General features: G+C 43.2%; 1 protein-coding gene across 6 annotated transcripts in view; it reads left to right on the forward strand.

Annotated features, from left to right (window-relative positions):
• The window catches only part of LOC132833601 (rho guanine nucleotide exchange factor 10-like protein), a 205,766-nt gene that overhangs the window by 137,985 nt on the left and 42,849 nt on the right, over nt 1-24,932 (forward strand). For all 6 annotated transcript variants that reach the window (XM_060851979.1, XM_060851980.1, XM_060851981.1 and 3 more), the window contains 5 exons: nt 4,560-4,705; nt 8,008-8,186; nt 9,260-9,375; nt 14,056-14,183; nt 22,752-22,852. In XM_060851979.1, the coding sequence (XP_060707962.1) occupies nt 4,560-4,705; nt 8,008-8,186; nt 9,260-9,375; nt 14,056-14,183; nt 22,752-22,852 (670 nt within the window). The remainder of the gene's footprint in view (nt 1-4,559; nt 4,706-8,007; nt 8,187-9,259; nt 9,376-14,055; nt 14,184-22,751; nt 22,853-24,932) is intronic.

Below are 24,932 nucleotides of genomic sequence, written 5' to 3' on the forward strand. Positions count from 1 at the left end.
TTGCACAACGCTAATCCATTAATAGTGACTGTGCTGGCCCATGTATGTTTGACAGCCAGCCCTGTTTAAAGCTGAGGCTGTGGGCTGTTCGTTTGGAATTATCCCAGCTTCTTGTATTCAATTTGGCTGCTGCAATTTCCCCCAGGCTGACAGGTGAGGACGCTGCAGGAGTCGCCATTGGCTGTAAAGTTCTGTGAACTGCATTGGTCTTTTGAGCAGTGTACGTGCAAGCTGTTCTTTTGATGAGGGGGAAATAACAAAAGGAAGGAAGAATGCAGGATAAATTACAAACGACCAATTTTAGTCATCCATTCATCATCCCTCCTTTAGACTAAGCAGCTTTTTAAATTATGTCCACGGCAGGCCTGTTGTTTTAACTGGGAAGAGCTCGGAGGAGGAGGAGGTCAACAGCAAATCCCATGAGTGGAGATTGTCAATTGGAGAGCTGTACTAGGAAGTAGGGTAAAGGGTTTAGAGAGTTGGAAAATTATATTTTGTGCAGTTGCTTTTGTTAGTACAGATCATTCTGGATGTACATATACCCAGAATGATTATCTACTTTTTCTGTTCTTTCTTTTCTCTCTTTCTCTCCATCTCTGTCTCTGTCTCTCTCTCTCTCTCTCACACACACTCTCCGTCTCTGTCTGTTTCTCTTCCACCTTGTTCCCCTCCCCTGAAACGTGCTGCGATACTGGAACTACCGGCATTTTCCTCCACTGAGAACTTTTGTTCCATTTGCACAATTTAGAAACCAAGCACAAGAATATCAGCTGATTATCTGGGTTGGCAATATTCTGCAAATTAGAGACACTTCATTCGCCTCCAAATTTTACTTGTTATACAAGGCAGGCAATTTAGTTCAAGGACGGCATTTTGCCCCTTGATTGAGTTGTTCAGTGACCGATTGAATGGGGTCTGTAGCAAAAAGACTGTGCCTTTTGTGTCTGGAATCCATTTAAACTAAAAGCCTCTAATCAGCGGTCCTGTGATTGCGCTGCCCATCCAGTGCGGTATAACATCATCATCATCACGCTAGCCCAAAGTTTGATGCCTACATTGAGCCAAGTTGCCGGCAGGGCAGTCGCATTTCTGTTTGTGATTTTCAGAGGAAGGGAGCAATCAGCCAGGATTTCCACCAGTGTTACTTCTACAAAGTGCAGGAACTCAAACTTTACTGCACTGATTGTGCACAGAAATACAAAAGACCTGCACATGTGAGCAAATGCACACTCGAAATAAATTGTGACATTCACTCCTGTAATCTGACCCCTGCTGTTGTGTGTAGTTTGAATGAAATAAGAAGTTGGTTGACTGGTGTCCATAATCTGGCAGTGTTCACCTTCTGTAAATTCTTATATCATTAATTACCATCTCGCTTCAGAAGTGAGGGCACTTGCCAATGTGTTGGGAAGCTGTTATACTGGCAGGGCATCTCGTGAATAGGAACAGTGGGTGCTGGCTTGGACAGCAGGCAGCCAATAGGAAGCAGCGGGCAGTGTACGGTTGGCTGCCCCATCGCTCAAGCTGACCGAGGTGAGCTCTCGTGGTGCTGATGGGGGTTCGGGTGTCAGGTTGTCCTCTGTGTGGTTCAGTCGGACGTCAGCACATTTACCAACCGTGCCGAGAGATGAGCTGAGGTGTAGCTTTTCTGTGCCGGCTAGCATTTTGTATGTGGCGATGTGCTGCATTTTGACAGTTGTAATTAACATAATGTGCACGGCGAACTGCTGAGTGCAGAGTAGTGGTGCCCTTTCTAAGATTATGCAATACCTCTTCTAAATGTAAATTAGGCTCGAAGAAGATTGTGCTCTACCAGGTGTTCATGGCTACCCAGCAGCTACATCATAAAATACAGTATTATAAGAATTTTAATAGTATAAGCTTGCAGTATTGACATTTGATTATTTAATAAGCGATCAATTGACCTCCTGCACACATGGTCTAACAACGTAACACTGCCTTCACACGCCGGTGAGTCTGACTGCATTGGATTTGTTTACAAGTGGCTTAAGTCAGAGTCTTAGATGATGAGCAAATTTGATGGCATTGGTGTGAATGGCACAGACTTTATTAAAATCGAGGAGAAAAGGATCGTTGAGAAATGCTGAATGAGTTTGAAGGCATTGTTTTGCAGTGATGTTGTATTATATACATGTACAATGGTAAAACCATGCGCCGTTCTTGCATTCTGGGTATTAAATGGGAATTGCCATGGCGTTACTCTCTTACCACCCACTTCCACCAAAAAAAACACTTCCATCGAAATGTGTTCTTAAAATGCTGATTTCTATTGCGTGTTAGGAGCTGCAAAACAGTGTAGTGATTTTAATCAATCAGGTTGCTTTATTGATAGGTTAATTAATGAGTTAATTAATCGCCATTCTTCATGCACTGTCCAGTGACATACCTGGGTTCAGTTCCATCGACCAGAAGCTAATCTCCTCCAGTGCATTGTCCAAGTAGCTATTCATCCCAATATAAATGTAGATAATGAACCTCAGTAACTATTCGCTATGGGATGCATAATGTCAGAAACCCGTTTAGGGTTCACCAACATGCACTTTATCATCCCGGTCACTGTTCAGCTTTCGGGTATGAGAACCTGATGGATTTTAATTCTCTCTGTTTCGCTTGGCTAACGCAACAAAGAGGTTGGTGGTTAAACCTGGCACCTTGACAATCTGTAAGACTCGACCTTATGATCAGTTAATGGGAGGAATAGGAAAGAGCCATATATAATCATAGAAACATAAAAAATAGGAGCAGGAGTAGGCTATCCAGTCTAATCGTAGCTGATTATCCTACTCAGTCCCGTGTTTCCACTTTCTCCCCATGCCCTTTGATCCATTCAGCCTGCAGACCAATACCTATCGCCTTAAAATCATACATTATGGGAACAGACCCTTCAGTCTAAGCAGTCCATGCTGTACATAATTCCAAACTAAACTAGTCCCACCTGCCTGTTCCCGGCCCATATCCCTCCAAACTTTTCTTATTCATGTGTCTATCCAAATGTCTTTTAAATGTTGTGACTGTACCTGCATCCACCACTTCCACTGGAAGTTCATTCCATATGTGAACCATCCTCTGTGTAACAAGACATTTGCCATGTTTATACCTTGTTTTAAAACCTGTCCGCTCACCTTAAAACTGTGTCCCCTAGTCTTGAAATCCCTTACGTTGGGGAAAAGACAGCAACCGATAACTCTAGCAGGTCGCCTCTCAACTTCCTACTTCCCAGTGAAAAAAGTTCCAGCTTATCCAGCCTTTCTTTATAACATCCCTTCTGAACCCTCTCCAGCTTGATGATATCCTGACTATAACAGGGCGACCAGAACTAGACACAGTATTCCAGAAGAGGCCTCACCAATGTCCTGTACAACCTCAACATGACATCCCAACTCCTAAACTCAAAGTCTGAGCAATGAAGGCAAGATGCTAAACACCTTTTTGACCACCCTGAATATATGTGATGCAGACTTCAAAGAATGATATACCAGCACTCCAGGTTCCTCTGTTCTGCAGCACTACCCAAGGCCCACCATTAATTGTCTAAGCTGCACCCTTGGTTGTTGCACCAAAATGCAATACCTTGTGTGCATCCAGATTGAAATTCATCCGCCATTTTTCAGTCCATTGACCCATTTGATCAAGAACCCTTTTGTAATCTTAGAAAACCTTCTTCACTGTTTACTAAGCCACACATTTTGCTGTTGTTTGCAAACTTACTAACCATGCCTTCCATATTCTCATCCAAAACCAAAAGAGGATCCAGAACTGATCCCTGTGGAATACCTCTGGTCACAGGCCCCCAGTCCAATAAAATAACCCTCCACCATTCCTTTCTGTCTCCTGCCATTAAGCCAATTATGTATCTAATTACGAAGCGCATCCTGAATCCCATGTGACCTAACTGTACTAATTAGTCTTTACTAAAATCCAAATAAACAACTTCTTTGCTTCTTCCATCATCAATCTTTTAAATAACTTCCTCAAAGAACTCCATCAAGTTTGTGAGATATAATTATCTTCACACAAAATCATGTGACTATCCCTAATCAATTTTTGCCTCTCTAAATGCCCATAAATCACCTCCAACAATTTACACCTTCCTGAAGGAGGGCTCATGCCCGAAACGTCGATTCTCCTGCTCCTTGGATGCTGCCTGACCTGCTGCGCTTTTCCAGCAACACATTTTCAGCTCCAACAATTTACTCACAAGCAAAGTCAGGCTCTTTTTGGAAATATTCAGTGTGTTGTCTCCACTGCTGTCTGCGGCAGAGAAATGTATAGGCTCACCACTGTCTGGGTGGAGACATTTCTTCTCTCATCTTAAATGGCTTGCACTGTATCCTTAGACTGTAAACTCCCCCACCCCGAGCAAATCCCCCTTCTTTTTAAGTTGTAAATTTTTCACGTCCAGTGCACAGGCAAGGTTTTCAAGGGATACTAGTCCCGATGAAAGTGAATTGTAGATTATTTATTAATTTATAACCTCCCATCAGAGAAAGCCAAACTGCTGTGCCTATGGTTTTCAGTGTCTTCTGATCCTGTTGCAGTTGTTAAGTTCTGGCCAGCGGCAGCTTGTCCTGTGTGAGACTCTGACCGAGACGGTTTATGGAGAGAAGGGACAGATCCTCAAATCCAAGGAGCGCCGTGTATTCCTGCTCAACGATCTGCTTATCTGTGCCAACATCAATGTAAAGTAAGTACATTATGCTGCCAATCACGATACAGCTAGTGAGCTGCTGGTGTTCCCTCCCACTCACCTTTACATAGAGTCCTTGTTAAACCGACTGCTCCATTTCTCTCTGGACCCTATTTATCATCTGATGTTGTCCAAACAAATTGCCAATCCCACTCCCTGTTTCTTGCTGCCTTGGAAATGGTGGAATGTAAGTGCGATTGATAAATGATTTGTCCAATGTTGCTTCTGCTCTCCTGATTCCTGTGCCTTGACAGAATCTTAATGCTGTGGCAAATCTTTGATTATGGGCTCGATTACTGCCATGTAGGAGGTGAAACGTAGATCCTAACGCTTCTACTTAGGCCTTTTTTCTTGCTGTTAGGGAGCTGAGATAAACTTGTCTCTTAAAATAATTTCCTTACTTTATTTCTCACTGGAGAATAATAGAGTGAGTCATGTTGAATCAATTCCACCCTCAGTGAACATTCCACAGTCAGACAAATGATGCCCAGAGGTCACCAGGTAAAGACCTACTAAGGGAGGTGGGTAAAGGTGATTTTTGTTTTTTAAATGTTAATGAATGAAATGTGGGCATCGCTGACTGGACTGGTATTTATTGTTCATCCTGAATCAAATGGTGAGTTGCTTTCTTGAATGACTGCAGTCTGTGAGAGGTAATAGATCTGCAGTGCTGTTCAGAAGGGAGTTCCTGAATTTTGATTTGATTTGATTTCTTATTGTCACATGTACCTAGGTACAGTGAAAAATGTTGCGTGCATTACAGGCAGATCATACCACATGAAGCGCATTAGTGTGATAGAGGAATACAGTGTTATGGCTGCGGGGCAGATAAACAAAGAGCAAATCAATATTAAGTTTAAAATTTGAGAGGTCCATTCAGAGGTTTAATAAGTGGGTAAGAAGTTGTTCTCTAATCTGTTGGGACGTGTGTTTAAGCTTCTGTATCTTCTGCCTGATGGAAGAGGGTATAACTGGGTTGGGAAGGTTGCCTTCTGGAGACGGTAAGAAGTGTAGATGGAAGTTTGGGTTGTGTGATGGTCTAGGCCATGTTCACAACTGTTTGTAATTTCTTATGGCAACAACAGTGGAAAAATTGGTAAAATGTTTTCAAACTCGGAATGAATGTGGTTTAGAGGGGAACTTGTGGATAGTGGCATTCCCAGTCCTTCCAAATGGTAGTGATTGTGAGTTTCGAAAGTGCTGTCGAAGAAGTCTTTGATGAGTTAGTGCCATACAGTCACTTTTGTGCACTAGCTTAAAGCCCAGCCCAGAATTTGTTGAATGAAATTCAACCTTTCTGGTGGTTAGCTATAAAAGTTGTAAGGGCAGCCCATGTTTGAAAGACACAAAATGCCAACAAGGGTTAAACAGAATAAAACAGCCTGCTCCAGGATTAAAACACAAAATGGTCGACAAGCCAGAAGTAGAATTAAACAGCCTGCTCCAGCATTTAAGTGAAACATAATGTCCCTTTGAACAGGGCTACTCCCAAGGTGGATGGGAGACCGTACAAGCAACCATCCGAGACTTATAAGAGGATGCCTAAGGAATGATAAGTGATTGATTCCAGCCTCATGAATGAAAGGATGTAGTCCCATTGAGCGAACAGCACCAGTTAGAACAAGGGGTGTAAATCTCAGCCCATGAACCAGCCAACCTAACTCATTAAGCAGCTGAGAAAACAACAAATAAAGTTATTTTGTAGTAATTAGTTGTTTCTTTTGAAGTTACTCACAATATTAGGAAATAGATTCTAGTTAAAGATTCTTCAGATATTCATACATTTCAACATCAGTATAAATAAACATATAACCAAAGTATAATAGAAGCATTAGAGGAAAAACATTTAAACCTAGATGTAAAATTAATTAGTCTCAAGAAACACTTTCTTTTATCTCTAAAAAGATGCCTGGTATGCTTTGAATGAAATAGATTGTTTGCAACTTATGGTGACAAACTGCTAACAGTAGAAGCAGAGGTATAACTTTACACTCTATAACTAACTTTTATAACAGAACTTAATATTACGAATCTTACTGCAGTTAGCTAAAACCAACTGCTGTTTGTATTTTTTATATCTATAAATGAGACAGTGGAAAATATAAGAGGAATAACAAAATGTGATTGAGATAGCATAGAGATAACAGAATTCAAGCTGTCGTTGGAGATAAGCAAGTCTGGGACAGACCCAAAGGAGTGTAAGCAATAACTTTGGAATCTGAATTAATAGGATGCACAGCAAGATCCCAAAGCCAGGAGGTTATATGTTGTTAAACACCATGTGGGGGGTGGGGGTGGGCTTGGGCTTGGGCTTTGGGGTGTGTGGAGTTACTCTCTTACAAAAGTGAGCTGACTGTTAGTCAGAGCTGACGATTGACTTATGGCAGGTAATCATTTCTGATGTGACACTGATTTGGGGTGGCAATATCACAAAAGTTCAGCATTGAGCTCTTATCTGAACTTGAGATTTATGTAGAGGGAGCTCTAAGCCAATACCTTGTTGTGTGGCACCTGACCTGAAAAATGCCATGATAGAAAAAGGTCCATTGTGAGCATTTGTGATGAGCCCAGAATTTACAGTGAGCGTGGTCTACGACTGTGCCATAAGGGAGCAAAACCTCAGTCTGAAATTGTGATGAACTGCTAACTATTTTTAAACTTTTGCATTTCTCCTCTGTACACAAATGCAAGATTTCAGAATTGCTGTAAACACTTCTTCATATACCTCCTTTAGAACTACTTCTGTTAAAATGTATTCGACATAACTTTTTCCAAGTGCACTGATGCATTTGTACCACAAAGCTGGAAGGTCATTGATGCAATCTTCCAATCGCTGGGTGTCTGATGTGGGGATGTTGCCAAGCTTATAGTCAATTATTCCTGGATTCAACTGAGGAGAAGAACTAATTAAGTACTATGCCCTGTGTCCAGAACAGCACAATGAGCCCTCCCTGAAAGTGAACACAAATGGGCATTGATTGTGTGATTGGCTGTGATATTCTTGATGGGTAAAGAGTTTGCCAGCATTGTCCGGGAGAGTACACCCAGAATGCTATGAAATTAGGTACCCCAGAACCTGTGTTACTGGTGGAGCTGTTGTCCATCATTGGAAAGTGTAATTAGAATGCTTAATGGGCTCAACAATGCCTTATTTTGTTCTGTTAATTCAGGAGCTGACATGCAGTGTTTTAATCTACTGCATAGCGAAGCTGGAATTTATCTGGGTTTCGTTTCTGGTTAGGTAGTAATAAGAGAGTGTGTGATAGTATTTAATTCCTGTTCCATAACCTGTGTTCCAGGAGTCAGCCAGACATTGGCAGTCTGGTTCCTGTCGGCCCAAAATACACTGTGAAATGGAGCACCCCACTGCTGCAGGTTCAGGTGGTGGAGGTTGGCCTAGAAGGGAAAGGATACAACAAGGATACAATTATCTTTCAGCATCCAGGGAGCAAAAAGACCTCGTCTACCTCTCTTTCAAGTAAGTCTGGGCTTGCTGTGGATCTGCTAAATTGGAAATTCCCTTCAACAGAGTGCCTGGTAAAATTGAAGCCTGTGGGATTAATGGAACAGTGGCTGCATGGTTGCAAAAAAAAAATCAACAATGGGCCACGGGTGTAATAATCGATGGTGATTTTAATGATCTGGGATGCACCATCTCATAGGATGGTGGAAGGAGATTCAGCAAGAGTTTTCAAAGGGGAATTGGATTATAGTTGAATTCCAAACACTTTGTCGCTCTGAGGAAATGTCCAGGCTTCCTAACTCCTGTCCATCAACTACAAGGCATCTTCAGGATTGTGAAGGAATAATCTCCACTTGCCTGGATGCTTGCACCGCCAACAACACTAAAGAATCTCAACATATCCAGGATAAAGCAACCCACTTGATTAGTGCCCCATCCAGAATCTTCCATATTCACTACCTTCAATGCATAATGGCAGCAGTGTGTACCATTCCCAAGATGCACTGCAGAAATTCACTAAGACTCCTAAGATAGCAGCTTCCAACCCATAACTACTACTTAGAAGTCCAAGCGTAGCAGGCACCATTGACTGAAAGTTCCCCTCCAAAACCCACACACTGCCTTGACTATATTGCCATTCTTTCACTGTTGCCGGAACATAATCCTGGAGCCTCCTTCTCAGCAGCATTGTGGATGTTCCTACATCCCAGGGACTGCAGTGGTTCAGGTTGACAGCTCAGAAGCCCCCTTTCTCTCGGGCAATCGGAACAAATATAACTATGAACAAATTTTTTAAAATATGCCACAGCAACAGAATCCAGTGTGGAAGCCCTGCACCTTCCAAACTGGCCAAGTTTTCAATAATGTCAGACTTGCCACGGAGAATGGAAATTCGGTTGAGGTACCCAAGGGCAGCAGATAATCCAGAATCAGTGTCTTCAGGAATGGACTGTTGAACGTGAGAGAACACAGTGTGCACAAGCGTGCATTGGTTCCCTGTTTGTGGGCTGGAGTTCTGATATTCCTGTAAGTTTTCTGTAAGCTGTTGAACACTCCACTCTTGAATATGTTTTGCTTTTCTTTCACAGGCAAGATTTATATGGGCCCCCCACGGCTTTACCAAGAGCTTCAGGAATTGCAACAAGATCTTACTGTTGTGAACCAGATATCACAGCTCATCAGCACACTTCATGGCACTTATCAGGTATGACCCTTGAACTCTTGAATTTCCAACAACAGCGTCAACTCTGAATTTCCAAACCACTTTTGGCTTTCTTTTCTCTGTTACATCATTTTTGTAATGGGTGGAAAAATAGGGCTTTGGCCATTTAAAAAAAAATTCCACTCTGATATCTGTCTCGACCGGAAGAGTTCCCTCTACCTTATTGTGAGGATCGTTTGTGACTGAGTGACGGATGCATGCTCCATCTCAATGGGAGAGATGCTGGATGGTGTCACTGTCCATCCATCCCAGAAAGTGGGATGGCTCCTCTAAGAAGATACTGTTTATTGAAGATTTATGGGTGACAAGATCATTCCCTTGTCATGGATAATAACATAAGACATGCCCAAATAGTAGCAATGGTTTACTTCCAGGATGATGATTGAGGACCTTTTCAGTCTTCTACTGTATTGACAGGGAGGAAGGTGTTGAAGCAATTTGCTATAGCTCATGGTGGGCCCTGCACAATTCTGCTATGTGTTCCTTTTTAAAAAAAAATGCCTAATTTGGATGTTTCTAGGAAGGAAGTTCCCATTACCTTCGAGATAAAAGGATGTGAAGATGGCCATTACTTCAGATGATTCCATTATCAGAGCACCATTGATTGCTGAAGTCCTCTGTTTGACACAACATCCTGAATGACCGTTGTCTTAACATCATCTTCCTCTCACACAGAATCGATCCTTCCATCTAGCACTCATTGAGCACATTGCAATATACCATATGATGTTTTTTGACCCTACAATAGTTATTAATTTGAAATAATGGTTTCAAGAAAATGTTAGAGACCTTTCTCATGTTATACAGATAAAACCTAATACTGCACCTTCTCTCTCAAAACAGCAAATGCCAACATGAGCAGAGACAGCTTGCATTTTAAGGCTGTTTTAAGACAGTTTTCCTTATCTCCTATTCTATTTTTCCTGTGTATAACGATCAATATCACATGGGGTAATTGGTTTTTCTTGCCCTGAAGAAAGGAAGACCCTGCCACCATGACAGCTTGCTGTTTCTCCATGGATGCCCCCTCCCACAGTCCACTGGCAGGGATCTCTGAGTGACGCATTGGAGGCTTGTGTGCTATAGGGTCAAGCAGTTGAGCCACTCCATGGATGCCAAATATGTACCATCCCTTGGCAGCTACTCAATCCCTGGAAATTTAGCACTGTGGAACTTGAGCAGTAAATCTAGGTCAAAACTGAGCGGAATATTGAGGGAGTGCTGCACTGTCAGAGTGCTGTCTTTGGATGAGATGATAAACCAAGGCCCCCTCTATCCAATTTTCAAAGAAGGGTGGGGATGCTTCTTGCTGGTGTGCTGGTCAACTTTTCTCAGCAGCATGGTGGCTCAGTGGTTAGCACTGCTGCCTAATAGTGCCAGGAACCTGGGTCCGATTCCAACCTCGGGCAACTGTCTGTGTAGAGTTTGCATGTTCTCACCGTGTCTGCAGTGGTTTCCTCCCACTGTCCAAAGATACCCGGGATAGGTGGATTGGCAATAAAAAATTGTCCCATAGTGTGCAGGGTTGTGCAGGCTTTGGGGGCTAGCCATGGGAGATATAGGATGTTCTCCAGAGGGTCTGTGCAGACTCGATGGGCTGAAAGGCCTCTTTCTGCGCTGTAGGGATTCTGTGATCCAGCATTTTCTTTATGAGGAAAAGATGATCTGACCATTATCTTGTCGTAGTTTATGGAAGTTTGCATATCCCACAAGGAAAAACCAGTAAAACATTATCTTGATGGTGAGAGTCTCCTGTTGAAGCCCCACCCTCACCACCAATGCCTGCTTAAAAAAAAACTCTGAGCATTCATGGTGTTGCTGGAGATACTTCTTCTCTCTTCTCACATCTTTTATTCTGAGGAAGTATCAGCCTCAGCGTTAACTTTTTTTTTATCTTCACAGCTGCTGCCAGACCTGCTGAGTTACTCCAGTGCTTTGTGTTTTGAGTATGATAATAGAGGTGCTTTTCAAACTGGTAATGACAATGCTCCAAATAGCGGAAATTATTTGCTGAGTCTGCATAAATAAATCCATGTTGTTTACAATGCAACAGTCAGGGCTGTTAATTCTTGGCTCAGAAGCTACTTCAGTTAGTTATTGAAAATATATTTTTATCACCTGCCTCAATAAGAAAACCAGAAAGGGGTAATTTAATGGTGAGGTAGTAACTGCATTATCATTGCATGGAAGGAGGATAATATTGGCCTTAATGTTTAAAATGTTTGGAGGGTCCTTTGTGCCATGACAAAACAAAGGTTTATGCGCAGCTCTGTTCCAACTTCAATCAGGAAAGGATTGTATGCTTTATACAGTTCCTCTCTTGAACTCTACAATCTCTTCCTTGCAGCGAGTGACAGGTATGTTTTTGAGTCACAGTTGGTGTCCTGGCTGGAACTGTAGATAGTTGTTTAACGCCACGGGGCTGCAAGTGATTCTCGGCCGTGATGCTGAAAATCAGAAGTTGTAGATTAAGTGACAAGAATGAAATTGTGGCAGTTTTCATATTTGAGAATGAAGGGCATGTATGTGTAGTTTAGATTTTTTAAAAAAAGTATGTTTTCTCTCTCCCTGCAGAGATTCCATTTATGTTTAATTTATATTTGACTGATCCAGCAAAGAATGTCCGCTTTTTATTCTTATTCTTATTGTTTTTGCCAGTGTTTTTGATGAATTCAAACTGAAACACAAGAACAGAAGCAAAAGCGATTGATGGTAGGGCTCTGGAGAGTGTTGCTGAGCAAAGAGACCTAGGGGTGCGAGGGCATAGTTCCTTGAAAGTGAAGTCGCAGGTAGATAGGGTGGTGAAGAAGGCATTTGGTACACTTGTCTTTATTCGTCAGTGCATCGAGTATAGGAGTTAGGACGTCATGTTGCAGCTGTACAGGACATTGATGAGGCCACTTTTAGAATATTGCATTCAGTTCTGGTCTCCCTGTGATGTGAAACTTGAGAGGGCGTGGAAAAGATTTACAAGGATGTTTCTGAGGCTGGACGGTTTGAGCTACAGGGAAAGGCTGAATAGGCTGCCGCATTTTTCCCTGGAGCATCAAACACTGAGAGGTAACATTATAGAGGTTTATAAAATCACGAGGGGCATGAATAGGATGAATAGTCAAGGTCTTTTTCCCCCAGAGTGGGGCAGTCCAAAATGAGAGGGTTTAAGGTGAAAAGGGAAAAGATTTAAAAGGGACCTGAGGGGCAACTTTTTTCATGCAGAGAGTGGTGCATGTATGGAACGAGCTGCTGGAGGAAGTGGTGGAGGTTGTACGATTACAACACTTAAAAGGCATCTGGATGGATATATGAATAGGAAGGGTTTAGAGGGCCAAATGCTGGCAAATGGAACTAGGTCAAATCGAGATGTCTGGTTGGTGCAAATGAGTTGGACTGAAGGGTCTGTTTCTGTGCTGTATAACTCTGACTCTATGTGGGCAACAGGAAAGTGGTCCAATTTGTTTTGTATGCCTGAGGATAGCCTTACAGCATGACCAGTATGTTCATTTCCTAGTAATACCGTTTTTGTTTTGCTGGCTTTTCCCTCAAGGATGCAAAATAGCTATTCCATGTTCTAACTTTCTAACAATGGCCACACTTTCAAAATGAATTACTGAGCTTGAAAACACTTGGGATGTCTTTAGGACATCCCAGGTGCTACAGGTCTCCCTGTCTGTCTTCCGAGCTGTGTGTGATTCTAAAGCCTGGTACACCCAGCACTGTTAATCTACCATTAGAGCTGCATTCCAGCTTCTTGTGAAGTTGGAAGCTGTCAGCTGCCTTTAAACATATCTGCTTTGGGGTGCAGTGATACTGCCGTGTGACCAGTCTGTGATATCTGTAGCAGAAGCTTTGCTTCACTGCAGTTTTTGCGAAAGAAGATATAATAGACAGATGTAAACTTTTGAATGCTGCTACAAACCGCTCACCATGGAAGCCTTCCTCCTGTCATTGAAGAATCTCCTGCTGAGAAAAGGGAGCAGTGACTTGAGGAGGTGAACTTTGCACCTTCAGAAAATGATTAATCAAGTGGATCCAAATGGTTGTTCACAAAAACAAAACCCTGAATAATGAGCCTTCTGTTTGGGGGGGGGAAGAGGTGGGGGGGCATCACTAGGATTATAACTTGAAGGAAAAGCTCTTCACTCAAAGAGCAGCTAGACCACAGAACAAATGACAAACAAAGTTCATTGATGTGGATGAACTGTTGAGCGAAGGAACTGAGGGATTTGATTAGATTACTTACTTAGTGTGGAAACAGGCCCTTCGGCCCAACAAGTCCACACCGACACACAACCCACCCAGACCCATTCCCCTACATTTACCCCATCACCCTTACACTACGGGCAATTTAGCGTGGCCAATTCACCTAACCTGCACATTTTTGGATTGTGGGAGGAAACCCACGCAGACACGGGGAGAATGTGCAGACTCCACACACAGTCACCTGAGGCGGGAGGAAGGAAATGGGTAGAGTTTCTTCATGAAGGATGGAAACATTTGTTAAATGTGCCCCCCCCACCCCAGCCTTCCTGCTTCTGTGACTTTTGTCCTTTTTAAATGGTAACACTTGCATGTCTTTTGTCTGGATTTCTTTACGGGATCTTTGTGAAAATACTTGGTGCAGTCAACCATAGGTGTCTTATTCCGCTCTGTCCCATTCTCCAGAACCTAAACCTCATTGTCGCCCAGGATTGGACCCGAGCCCTCCAGAGGCTGATCAGGATTAAAGAGGATGAGATCCAATCAGCAAACAAGTGTCGTCTCCGCCTCCTGTTGCCAGGGAAACCGGACAAGTAAGCAGCATTGGGAGGGCAGTGGAGGGGGAAGGCTGGTGATGATAGAATTGTCAGAGGAGAGTCCAACTCGCAAGTTGAAATATTATGTAACATCAAATTGGCGCTCGTACCTGAGAGAACTTTTATTTTTGACCATTTACTCTTCATTTGCCACAGAAACAGGTCATAGAATCCCTACATTGTGAAAACTGACCATTTGGCCCAACAAGTCCACACCGACTCTTCGAAGAGTATCCCACCAGACCCGCTCCCCTAATCTCTATTAGTCAATATTTTCCCTGACTAATGCATCAAAACCTACACATCCCTGAACACTTTGGAGAATTTAGCAGTCCAATTCACCAAACTCGCACGTCTTTGGACTGTGGGAGGAAACCAGAGTACCTGGAGGAAACCCACGCAGATGCGGGGAGAATGTGCAAACTCCACACAGACAGTCACCTGAGGCTGGAATTGAACCAGGGTCCTTGGTGCTGTGAGGCAGCAGTGCTAACCACTGAACGACCGAGGCGCACACTGAGCTAAGAAATAAAATTTCTTGAATTCAATTGTTTTTCTTTTAATTGCAACATCTTGCCACTAAGCAGTTTTGAAAGAGCATGCTTTTTCTGGTTATGTTTTTGGCAGATAGCTTTTAGTTGTGCAGTCTTCACCCGTCTGGTCATGAGCATTCTCCTGGATAGTCCCTTCTGAGACATAATATTTTCGTGTTGCTGTTGAGATGCTAACTGACCTGAAATGTGTTTGCACCATCCTCTTTTTTTTTTTGCCTCACATCTACAGCAACACTGGAATGTGATTTAAAATCTGATTGAAGATTTGTAGCTCGGGTATCCGTTGTTGTGGTTCTGCTTGCCGAGCTGGAAGTTTTTGCTGCAAACGTTTCGTTCCCTGGCTAGGGAACATCATCAGTGCTGTTGGAGCCTCGTGTGAAGCGCTGCTTATAATATAAATACCGGAAGAAACATCAAAGCAGCGCTTCACACGAGGCTCCAACAGCACTGATGATGTTCCCTAGCCAGGGAACGAAACGTTTGCAGCAAAAACTTCCAGCTCGGCGAGCAGAACCACAACACTGGAATGTGATCTTTTGTAGTAATACATGGTTAGTCATTTATGATGCATTTTGTTTTCTGAAGGATGAGGTGATGAGGGGAAAGCCCAACAAATCCTGTCATGCAGTGTCTGTCTGGATATTGCATGTGATGTATGTGAGCCAGTGTGAGGACATGGCAGTAGGATATGAAGAATAATATTAGCCTGGTTCCTGGGGGAGAAGCTACAAATTTTTTTCCTTCTTAACCAAATGTAAGGCAAGAATTTTCTCTAGTCTCTAAAGCCCTTTCAACTGCCCCAGTGGGGAATTGAAGTCTGCGTTGTGTTAGAATGGATTCTTGTTGTGAGTTTTCTGGGGGTCGGCGATGAATGGCTAGAGCAGAAATAAAAGCGCACACAACTGGAGAAACTCAGCAAGTCTGGCAGCCCCTGTGGAGAGAGAAGGGAGAGAGTAGGGAGGTCCAAAATCAAGTTTCAGGGACGCAAGATGGCACCGGCAAGCAAGAAGTTGGTTTGAAGTGTGTCTACTTCAATACCTGGAGCATCGGGAATAAGGTGGGTGAACTTGCAGCATGGGTTGGTACCTGGGACTTCGATGCTGTGGCCATTTCGGAGACATGGATAGAGCAGGGACAGGAATGGTTATTGCAGGTTCCAGGATTTAGATGTTTCAATAAGAACAGAGAAGATGGTAAAAGTGAGGGAGGTGTGGCATTGTTGGTCAAGGACAGTATTCCAGTTGCCGAAAGGATGCTTGGGGACTCGTCAACTGAGATAGTATGGACTGAAGTTAGAAACAGGAAAGGAGAGGTCACCCTGTTGGGAGTTTTCTATAGGCCTCCGAATAGTTCCAGAGATGTAGAGGAAAAGATAGCAAAGATGATTCTCGATAGGAGTGAGACAGACAGGGTAGTTGTCATGAGGGACTTCAACTATCCAAATATCGACTGGGAACACTATAGTACGAGTACTATAGATGGGTCAGTTTTTGTCCAGTGTGTGCAGGAGGGCTTCCTGACGCAGTATGTAAACAGGCCAACAAGGGGCAAAGCCACATTAGATTTGGTACTGGGTAATGAGCCCGACCAGGTGTTAGACTTGGAAGTAGGTAAGCACTTTGGTGATAGCGATCACAATTCTGTTATGTTTACTTTAGTGATAGAAAGGGATAGGTGTATACCACTGGGCAAGAGTTACAGCTGGGGGAAAGCAATTATGATGCGATTAGGCAAGATTTAGGAAGCATAGGATGGGGAAGGAAACTGCAGGGGATGGGCACATTAGAAATGTGGAGCTTATTCAAGGAAAAACTCCTGTGTGTCCTAGATAAGTGTGTACCTGTCAGGCAGGGAGGAAGCTGTAGAGCGTGGGAGCTGTGGTTTACGAAGGAAGTGGAATCTCAGGTCAAGAGGAACAAGAAGGCTTATGTTAGGATAAGATGTGAAAGTTCAGTTAGGGTGCTTGAGGGTTACAAGGTAGTCAGGAAAGACCTAAAGAGAGAGCTCAGAAGAGCCAGGAGGAGGCATGAGAAGTTGTTGGTGGATAGGATCAGGGTAAACCCCAAGACTTTCTTTTATTCCTTAAATACCTATAGAATGATGAGAGTAAGATTAGGGCCAATCAAGGATAGTAGTGGGGAGTTGTGTGTGGAGTCAGAGGAGATAGAGGAAGCACTAAATGAATTTTTTTTGACCATATTCACTCTAGAAAACGATAATGTTGTCGAGGAGAATACTGAGATACAGGCTGCTAGATTATGTGGGATTGAGGTTCACAAGGAAGAGGTATTAGAATTCCTGCAGAGTGTGAAAATAGATAAGTACCCTGGACCGGATGGGATTTACTCTAGGATCCTCTGGGAAGCCAGGAAGAAGATTGCCGAGTCTTTGGCATTGATCTTTAAATCGTCATTGTCTTACAGGAGTAGTGCCAGAAGACTGGAGGATAGCAAATGTGGTTCCCGTGTTCAAGCAGGGGACTAGAGACAGCCCTGGTAATCAATAGACCAGTGAGCTTTACTTCAGTTGTTGGTAAAATGTTGGAAAAGGTTATAAGAGAAAGGATTTTTAATCATCTAGAAAAAAATAATTTGATTAGGGATAGTCAGCATGGTTTTGTGAAGGGTAGGTTGTGCCTCTCAAACCTTATTGAGTTCTTTGAGAAGATGACCAAACAGGTAGATGAGAGTAAACTGGTTGATGTGGTGTATATGGATTTCAGCAAGGCGTTCGATAAGGTTTCCCATAGTAGGCTATTGTACAAAATGTGGAGAAATGGGATTGTGGGAGATGTAGCAGTTTGGATCAGTAATTGGCTTGCTGAAAGAAGACAGAGGGTGGCAGTTGATGGGAAATGTTCATCCTGGAGTCCAGTTACTAATGGTGTACCACAAGGGTCGGTGTTGGGTCTACTGCTGTTTGTCATTTTTATAAATAACCTGGATGAGGGCGTAGAAGGGTGGGTTAGTAAATTTGCTGACGGCACTAAGGTCGGTGGAGTTGTGGATAGTGACGAAGGATGTTGTAGGTTACAGAGAGGCATAGCTAAGCTGCAGAGCTGGGCTGAGAGGTGGCAAATGGAGTTTAATGCGGACAAGTGTGAGGTCATAGAGTCATAGAGATGTACAGCATGAAAACAGACCCTTCGGTCCAACCTGTCCATGCCGACTAGATATCCCAACCCAATCTAGTCCCACCTGCCAGCATCCAGCCCATATCCCTCCAAACCCTCCCTATTCATATGCCCATCCAAATGCTTCTTAAATGTTGCAATTGTACCAGCCTCCACCACATCCTCTGGCAGCTCATTCCATATACATACCACCCTCTGCGTGAAAAAGTTGCCCCTTAGGTCTCTTTTTTTATATCTTTCCCCTCTCACCCTAAACCTATGCCCTCTAGTTCTGGACTCCCCGACTCCAGGGAAAAGACTTTGCCTATTTATCCTATCTATGCCCCTCATAATTTTGTAAACCTCTATAAGGTCACCCCTCAGCCTCCGACGCACCGGGAAAAACAGCCCCAGCCTGTTCAGCCTCTCCCTGTAGCTCAAATCCTCCAACCTGGCAACATCCTTGCAAATCTTTTCTGAACCCTTTCAAGTTTCACAACATCTTTCCAATAGGAAGTAGACCAGAATTGTACACAATATTCCAACAGTGGCCTAACCAATGTCCTGTACAGCTGCAACATGACCTCCCAACTCCTGTACTCAGTACTCTGACCAATAAAGGAAAGCAGACTAACTGCCGTCTTCACTATCCTGTTGACCTGCACTCCAAGGTCTCTTTCTTCAGCAACACTCCCTAGGAACTTACCATTAAGTGTATAAGTCCTGCTATGATTTGCTTTCCCAAAATGCAGCACCTCGCATTTATCTGAATTAAACTCCATCTGCCACTTCTCAGTCCATTGGTCCATCTGGTCCAGATCCTGTTGTAATCTGAGGTAACCCTGTTCGCTGTCCACTACACCTCTAATTTTGGTGTCATCTGCAAACTTACTAACTACCTCTTACGCTCGCATCCAAATTGGAGTAACCGGAATGCAAAGTACTGGGCTAATGGTAAGATTCTTGGTAGTGTAGATGAGCAGTGAGATCTTGGTGTCCATGTACACAGATCCTTGAAAGTTGCCACCCAGGTTAACAGGGTTGTTAAGAAGGCATACAGTATTTTAGCTTTTATTAATAGAGGGATCGAGTTCCGGAACCATGCGGTTGTGCTGCAGCTGTACAAAAGTGCAGCCGCACTTGGAGTATTGTGTACAGTTCTGGTCACTGAATTATAAGAAGGATGTGGAAGCTTTGGAAAGGGTGCAGAGGAGATTTACTAGGATGTTGCCTGGTATAGAGGGAAGGTTTTACGAGGAAAGGTTGAGGGACTTGTGACTGTTTTTGTGAGAGAGAAGAAGATTGAGAGGTGACTTCATAGAGACACATAAAATAATCAGAGAGTTAGATAGGGTAGACAGGGAGAGCCTTTTTCCAAGTATGGTGACGGCGAATACGAGGGGGCATAGCTTTAAATTGAGGGATAATAGATGTCAGTGGTAGTTTCTTTACTCAGATATGGAATATGGAATGCTTTGCCTGGAATGGTAGTAGATTCACCAACTTTAAGTACATTTAAGTCGTCATTGGATAAGCATATGGACGTACATGGAATAGTGTAGGCTAGATGAGCTTCAGAGTGGTATGACAGGTGGCCGAAGGGCCTGTACTGCGCTGTAATGTTCGATGTTCTAAATCATATTTCATGTACGATGTGACGTTTCTCCTCTTGAATTGTCAGTGCTGGCTCGCTGTCCCACTGATAATGATAGTGGGACTTTTGAAGTTGAAGTGCCAATAGAGAACCTCCTTTCTTCAAAGTGGCAGCAGGACGCCATGATGAGGGGACCTCGCTTTCAATTAGAAGGAAATATGTGACCTTCGCAACCAATAGAAGCTGGAAGATTGGTGATGCATGGGGTCATTGTTGGGCAGCCTCTAGTCCCTGCTGATCCCAAGCAAACTGTTGGATGGCGGGGATGAGGAGACTAGTTTTAAACCTGTCTGTAGCACTGCCCCATCAGTCCCATTGTACCTCGCACTGGAGAGTCACTTCCATGTGGCTTACACCCTCCCGTGATGCCTAGACTCATAGAAGCATACAGTCCAGAAGAGACCTTTGGTCTATCTGGTCCGTAATGCCAAAAATATACTACCATCTACTCTGGTTCCATTTTCCAGCCCATAACCTAGAATGTTATGATATTTTAAGTGTTCACTTGAGTACTTTTTTAAAAATTGAGATTATCCACCTTAACAATTCTCCCAGACACTGCATTCCAGACCCTCACCATCCTCTGAGTGAAAAAGGTTTTTCTCAAATTCTTCCAAACTTCCTTCCTTTTCATTTTAAGCATGTGCTCCCTTGTTTCTGACCCCCTGACTGAAGGGAGCAGCTGCTTTCTATCCACCCTGTCCATGCCCCTTGTAATTTATACACGTCCATCATGTCCACTCTCTGCCTTCTCTGCTCCAAGGAAGAACGCCTGGGCTTAATCAAAACTGCACAGACAACCTGGAGGCTAACCAGGAAAATTAAACTGCTTTTATAGGCTCGGTCACCTCCATTAGATAGTTCCTGCTTGTGCTCCCATCCTGCCTTGGAAGGGGATAAATGGCTCTGAAGTGTGATGGATGTGGTGAGGGGGGAACAGTACATCAGCCTGTGACAATCCCAGCAGGGGCTTAGAAAGCCTGCACTGCATATGAAGATGTCTTAGAGGCTGAATCGCTAAAGGAGATGTGTATCTGAACCACACAGTACGATTGGATTTCAGTCATTGCTACATTTGGTCTCTATTTACTGGATTAGGGAACATGAAAAGTTGGGTTTACCCAATGGATTCTGATCTAGTGATGTTCTCTGTTGGAATGGGTGTGGAAAGTTTAGACTTGATTTATTACTGTCAGGGTGTACCGAGGTATTGTGAAAATTATTGTTCTATGTGCCCTACAGGTAAATCGCACTGTACAAATGCATCAAGGTAGCAGAACAGAGTGCAGGATATAATGTTACAGCAGCAGGGAGAAAGTTCAACATTAACATTTGAGAGGTCCATTCAAAGACTGATAATTGGGGAAGAAAATGTTCTTCAATTTGTTCATATATGTATGCAAACTTTCCCATTTTCTGCCTGATGGAGTAGAGCGGAGGAGAGTATAACCAGGGTGGGAGGGACCTTTGATTATGTTGGTTGCTTTCCCGAGGCAGTGAGAAGTATAGATGGAGTCAATGATGGAAGGCTGGTTTGCATGATGGAGTGGGCTGTGTTTACAACTCTCTGTAGTTTCTTGTGAACTTGCGAAGAGCAGTTGCCATACCTTGCTGCAATTCATGCAGAGAGGATGCTTTCTATGGTGCATCTATCAATATTGGTAAGGGTCTTACTGAAAATGCTGAATTTCCTGAGCCCCTCCTGAGAAAGTAGAGATGGCGTTGTACTTTGTTGACTGTCATTTTGACGTAGGTGGACCAGGACAGTTTATTGGTGATTGTCACTCTCTCGATCATCTCCACTTCTGCAGATAGGGGTGTACCCTCTGTTGTATTTCCTGAAATCAATGACAAGCTCCTTCATTTTATTGATGTTGATGGAGAGCTTGTTCTCTTTACACCTTGCCACGAAGCAGTCAATCTCTTCCCTATATTCTGTCTGATTGTTCTTTGAGATCTGATGTCCAACAGTTGGACTTGAATGTGATGAACTTCCCAATCAATTTTGTTTTTGTTCATTAATGGTGCGAGGGCCTCACTGACCAACATTTATTGCTTATCCCTAATTGCCCAGAGGGTAGTTAAGAGTTAGAAGTTGGCCAGACCTGGTAAGGATGGCAGTTTCCTTTCCTAAAGAGCATTAGTGGACCAGATGAAGTTTTCCAACAATCAACAATAGATTCATCACACTCTTAATTCCAGAATTTATTGAATTCAAATTACACTATCTGCTGTGGTAGGATTTGAACCTGGCTCCCCAGAACATTACCTGAGTCTCTAGATTAACAGTCCAGCAATGATACATTAGGCTATTGCCTCCCCATGCCCTAATACTATGCATTTTAGGGTTTACACACGCAATGTGGCTGCTAGAGTAAGGTCTCCAAGGGTTACCAGTGTTCTTGGGAACAATCAGTATCTCCAGATGACAGGGGAAGAAAATTGCCAAAAGAGAAAGAGAGGATCCGAATGCATCGCAGTAGGATGAGTTGTGTTTGTCTAATTCTGTACAGAGCTGAAAACGTGTTGCTGGAAAAGCACAGCAGGTCAGGCAGCATCCAAGGAGCAGGAGAATCGATGTTTCGGGCATGAACCCTTCTTCAGGAATTCTTCAGCCCTTCCTGAAGAAGGGCTCATGCCCGAAACGTCGACTCTCCTGCTCCTTGGATGCTGCCTGACCTGCTGCGCTTTTCCAGCAACACATTTTCAGCTCTGATCTCCAGCGTCTGCAGTCCTCACTTTCTCCTAATTCTGTGCAGGTTCAGCACCTTGCTTAGCAATGTCTCAGCAGCAGACTGCGTCAGCACCAAATAGACCTGATTATATTTTCCGGTCAAGGATTTGTGACAAGCTCCTTTAGTGATGTTTTGAAAATCCTAAATATGTTAAGTGAAGCAATTTTTAAAAAATTGAAGGGGTTAATGTTTCTTAATAAAAATGTAGCTCAGCTGCATTGAGCACTAAGGGTCTTTATTTAATAACTGAGACAGCAGAATTTCTGGTAAAAGATGCCTTTTCTAATCATGTTTCCGCGTCTTAATGGAAGTTGAGGAAGGCTTCGCTTTTAATCTATAATTTACAGCTGTTTGTTCTCTAGAAACAGCCTAATAACAATAAAATTTCTGTTGCTTTATTTTTTTTTAGAGCAATTGAAGATTTCTGCTGACCAGTGAACTAAACTGATTATATATTTCTCTTTCTCTCTCTCTCTTCCCCGCCCCTCCCCATTTAATCTTTTCCTAAAGGTCAGGAAGACCGGTCAGCTTTATGGTGGTATTCAATACTCCGAATCCTCGCAGTAAGATTTCCTGGGTGAATCGGCTACATATGGCTAAAGTTGCACTAAGTAGGTCATGGTCTGGAGAATCCAGAATCTGCAGCTTGAAATGTTACATTTACCCAGACCTTACTTTCAAATCAATATGTGTAAGTTACATACAGCAGGTTTGGCAGCATCCATGGGGAGAGAAACAGTTAACATTTGAGTCCATTCTGACTCTCCTTCAGGGTAACTCTTGTTCCGCTCTCCATAGATATTGTCAGCCTTGCTGAGTTTCCCCAACAGTCTCTGTGTATGTTTCAGATTTTCACTTGCAGTTAGTAGCTCTTGTTTCTCACTGTGGATTCATGTCCTTGTTGCTGGACCCGCATTTATGAGAATTCTCCAAAGTTGAGAAGGCAGAATAATTCTGAACTTTGCTGGAGGCAGTTGACTGTAAAGTCACAATGCTGCAGTGAGTGGGTAGAATCTTTGGCAGTAGGTTAGATAGTCTTGGTTTGGCTTGGTCATCCACTGAAGTTCTGAAAGGTGAACAGGTAGGCACAAGGTGTACAAGCTCCAGTATGTCATGAGAGCTTTGGATTATTGATAGTTAACATGTGTTAACCTCAGTGCTGCGAGATGGGGTGTGGAGTTATAGAGTCATAGAAATATACAGCATGGAAACAGACCCTTTGGTCCAGGGAACCTTGTCAAATGCCTTACTGAAGTCAATGTTCACTACTGTGTCTTCATCAATCCTCTTTGTTATTTCTTCAAAACACTCAATCAAGTTTGTGAGACATGATTTCCCATGCACAAAGCTATGTTGACTATCCCTAATCAGTGCTGAAAATGTGTTGCTGGAAAAGCGCAGCAGGTCAGGCAGCATCTAAGGAACAGGAAATTCGACGTTTCGGGCATAAGCCCTTCCTGATGAAGGGCTTATGCCCGAAACGTCGAATTTCCTGTTCCTTGGATGCTGCCTGACCTGCTGCGCTTTTCCAGCAACACATTTTCAGCTCTGATACTCCAGCATCTGCAGACCTCACTTTCTCCTATCCCTAATCAGTCCTTGCCTATTCAAATACACGTACATCCTGTCCCTCAGGATTCCCTCCAACAAAATGCTCACCACCGAGGTCAGGCTCACTGGTCTGTAGTTCCCTGGCTTGTCCTTACCACCCTTCTTAAACAGTGGCACCATATTAGCCAACCTCCAGTCTTCCGGCACCTCACCTGTGACAATTGCTAATACAAATATCTCCGCAAGAGGCCCAGCATATACCTGGTGTTTCACTTGTGCTCTGCTAGAAAATGAGAGATCATTTAGTGATCCTATTAGTGCTTGCAGAAATAAAGGCCAACTTGGGAGAAAACCTGGGAGAAAATCCAACCTTGATTTACGTTGAATAATTTGCTGGCAGAGTGCAACACGAATGAGTGGTGACCTTCCCATGCCCTTGAGATTTGGTTGAAACAAGTGGAGTACTCCTAAACAGAAATAGTTTCATTTCTGTGGAAGGTGAGCAGGAGATAAATAATGGAGCTCCCATTTATTCTCCAGCAACAATGGAGTGATCCCAGAGCAATTATCTTTTGCCATACCTCCCCATCCCATTTCACAGTAACTTGTTTGATTAATTATAGCGTGTTCTGAATCAACCCCTGTCACAATGGACACTTCTTGCTGAGCATTGTGTGCATTGATACCAAATAATTGCCACATCCGACAGGATTTACTTCACGAATTTGATCTGTCAGCTAATCATCGAGATTAATTAGCTGCACTATTAAGGTGTGTGTAGGTGTCTGTTCATATTGAGGGCACTTAATTAAAAGATGCCAGTAATTTATGGAACATTAACAAAATTGCACCCAGCTTTTCATTGTGTTGAATGGATGATAACAGCTTTACAGCATGTATGGGCTGCCACATAGTCCCCTGTCCATTGTTTTAAATCAAAAGAGTGGCCATCAATGGCTGAGTGGGTATTATGTGGTGCTGTTCAGTGCAGACTTTATTCTCAAATTAGTATCTTCAACAGGGCCTCGTATTCAGTGTTTAAAGGATGAGTTTTCCTGGAAACGGTGGTAAATGCATAACCCAGAGAAACACTGAAGCATGCCAACTCAGGGACTGCTGGATTTGGCCACCCTTTTCAGT

This window comes from Hemiscyllium ocellatum, chromosome 37, assembly GCF_020745735.1.
Source record: "Hemiscyllium ocellatum isolate sHemOce1 chromosome 37, sHemOce1.pat.X.cur, whole genome shotgun sequence".
NCBI classification, from domain to species: Eukaryota; Metazoa; Chordata; class Chondrichthyes; order Orectolobiformes; family Hemiscylliidae; genus Hemiscyllium; species Hemiscyllium ocellatum.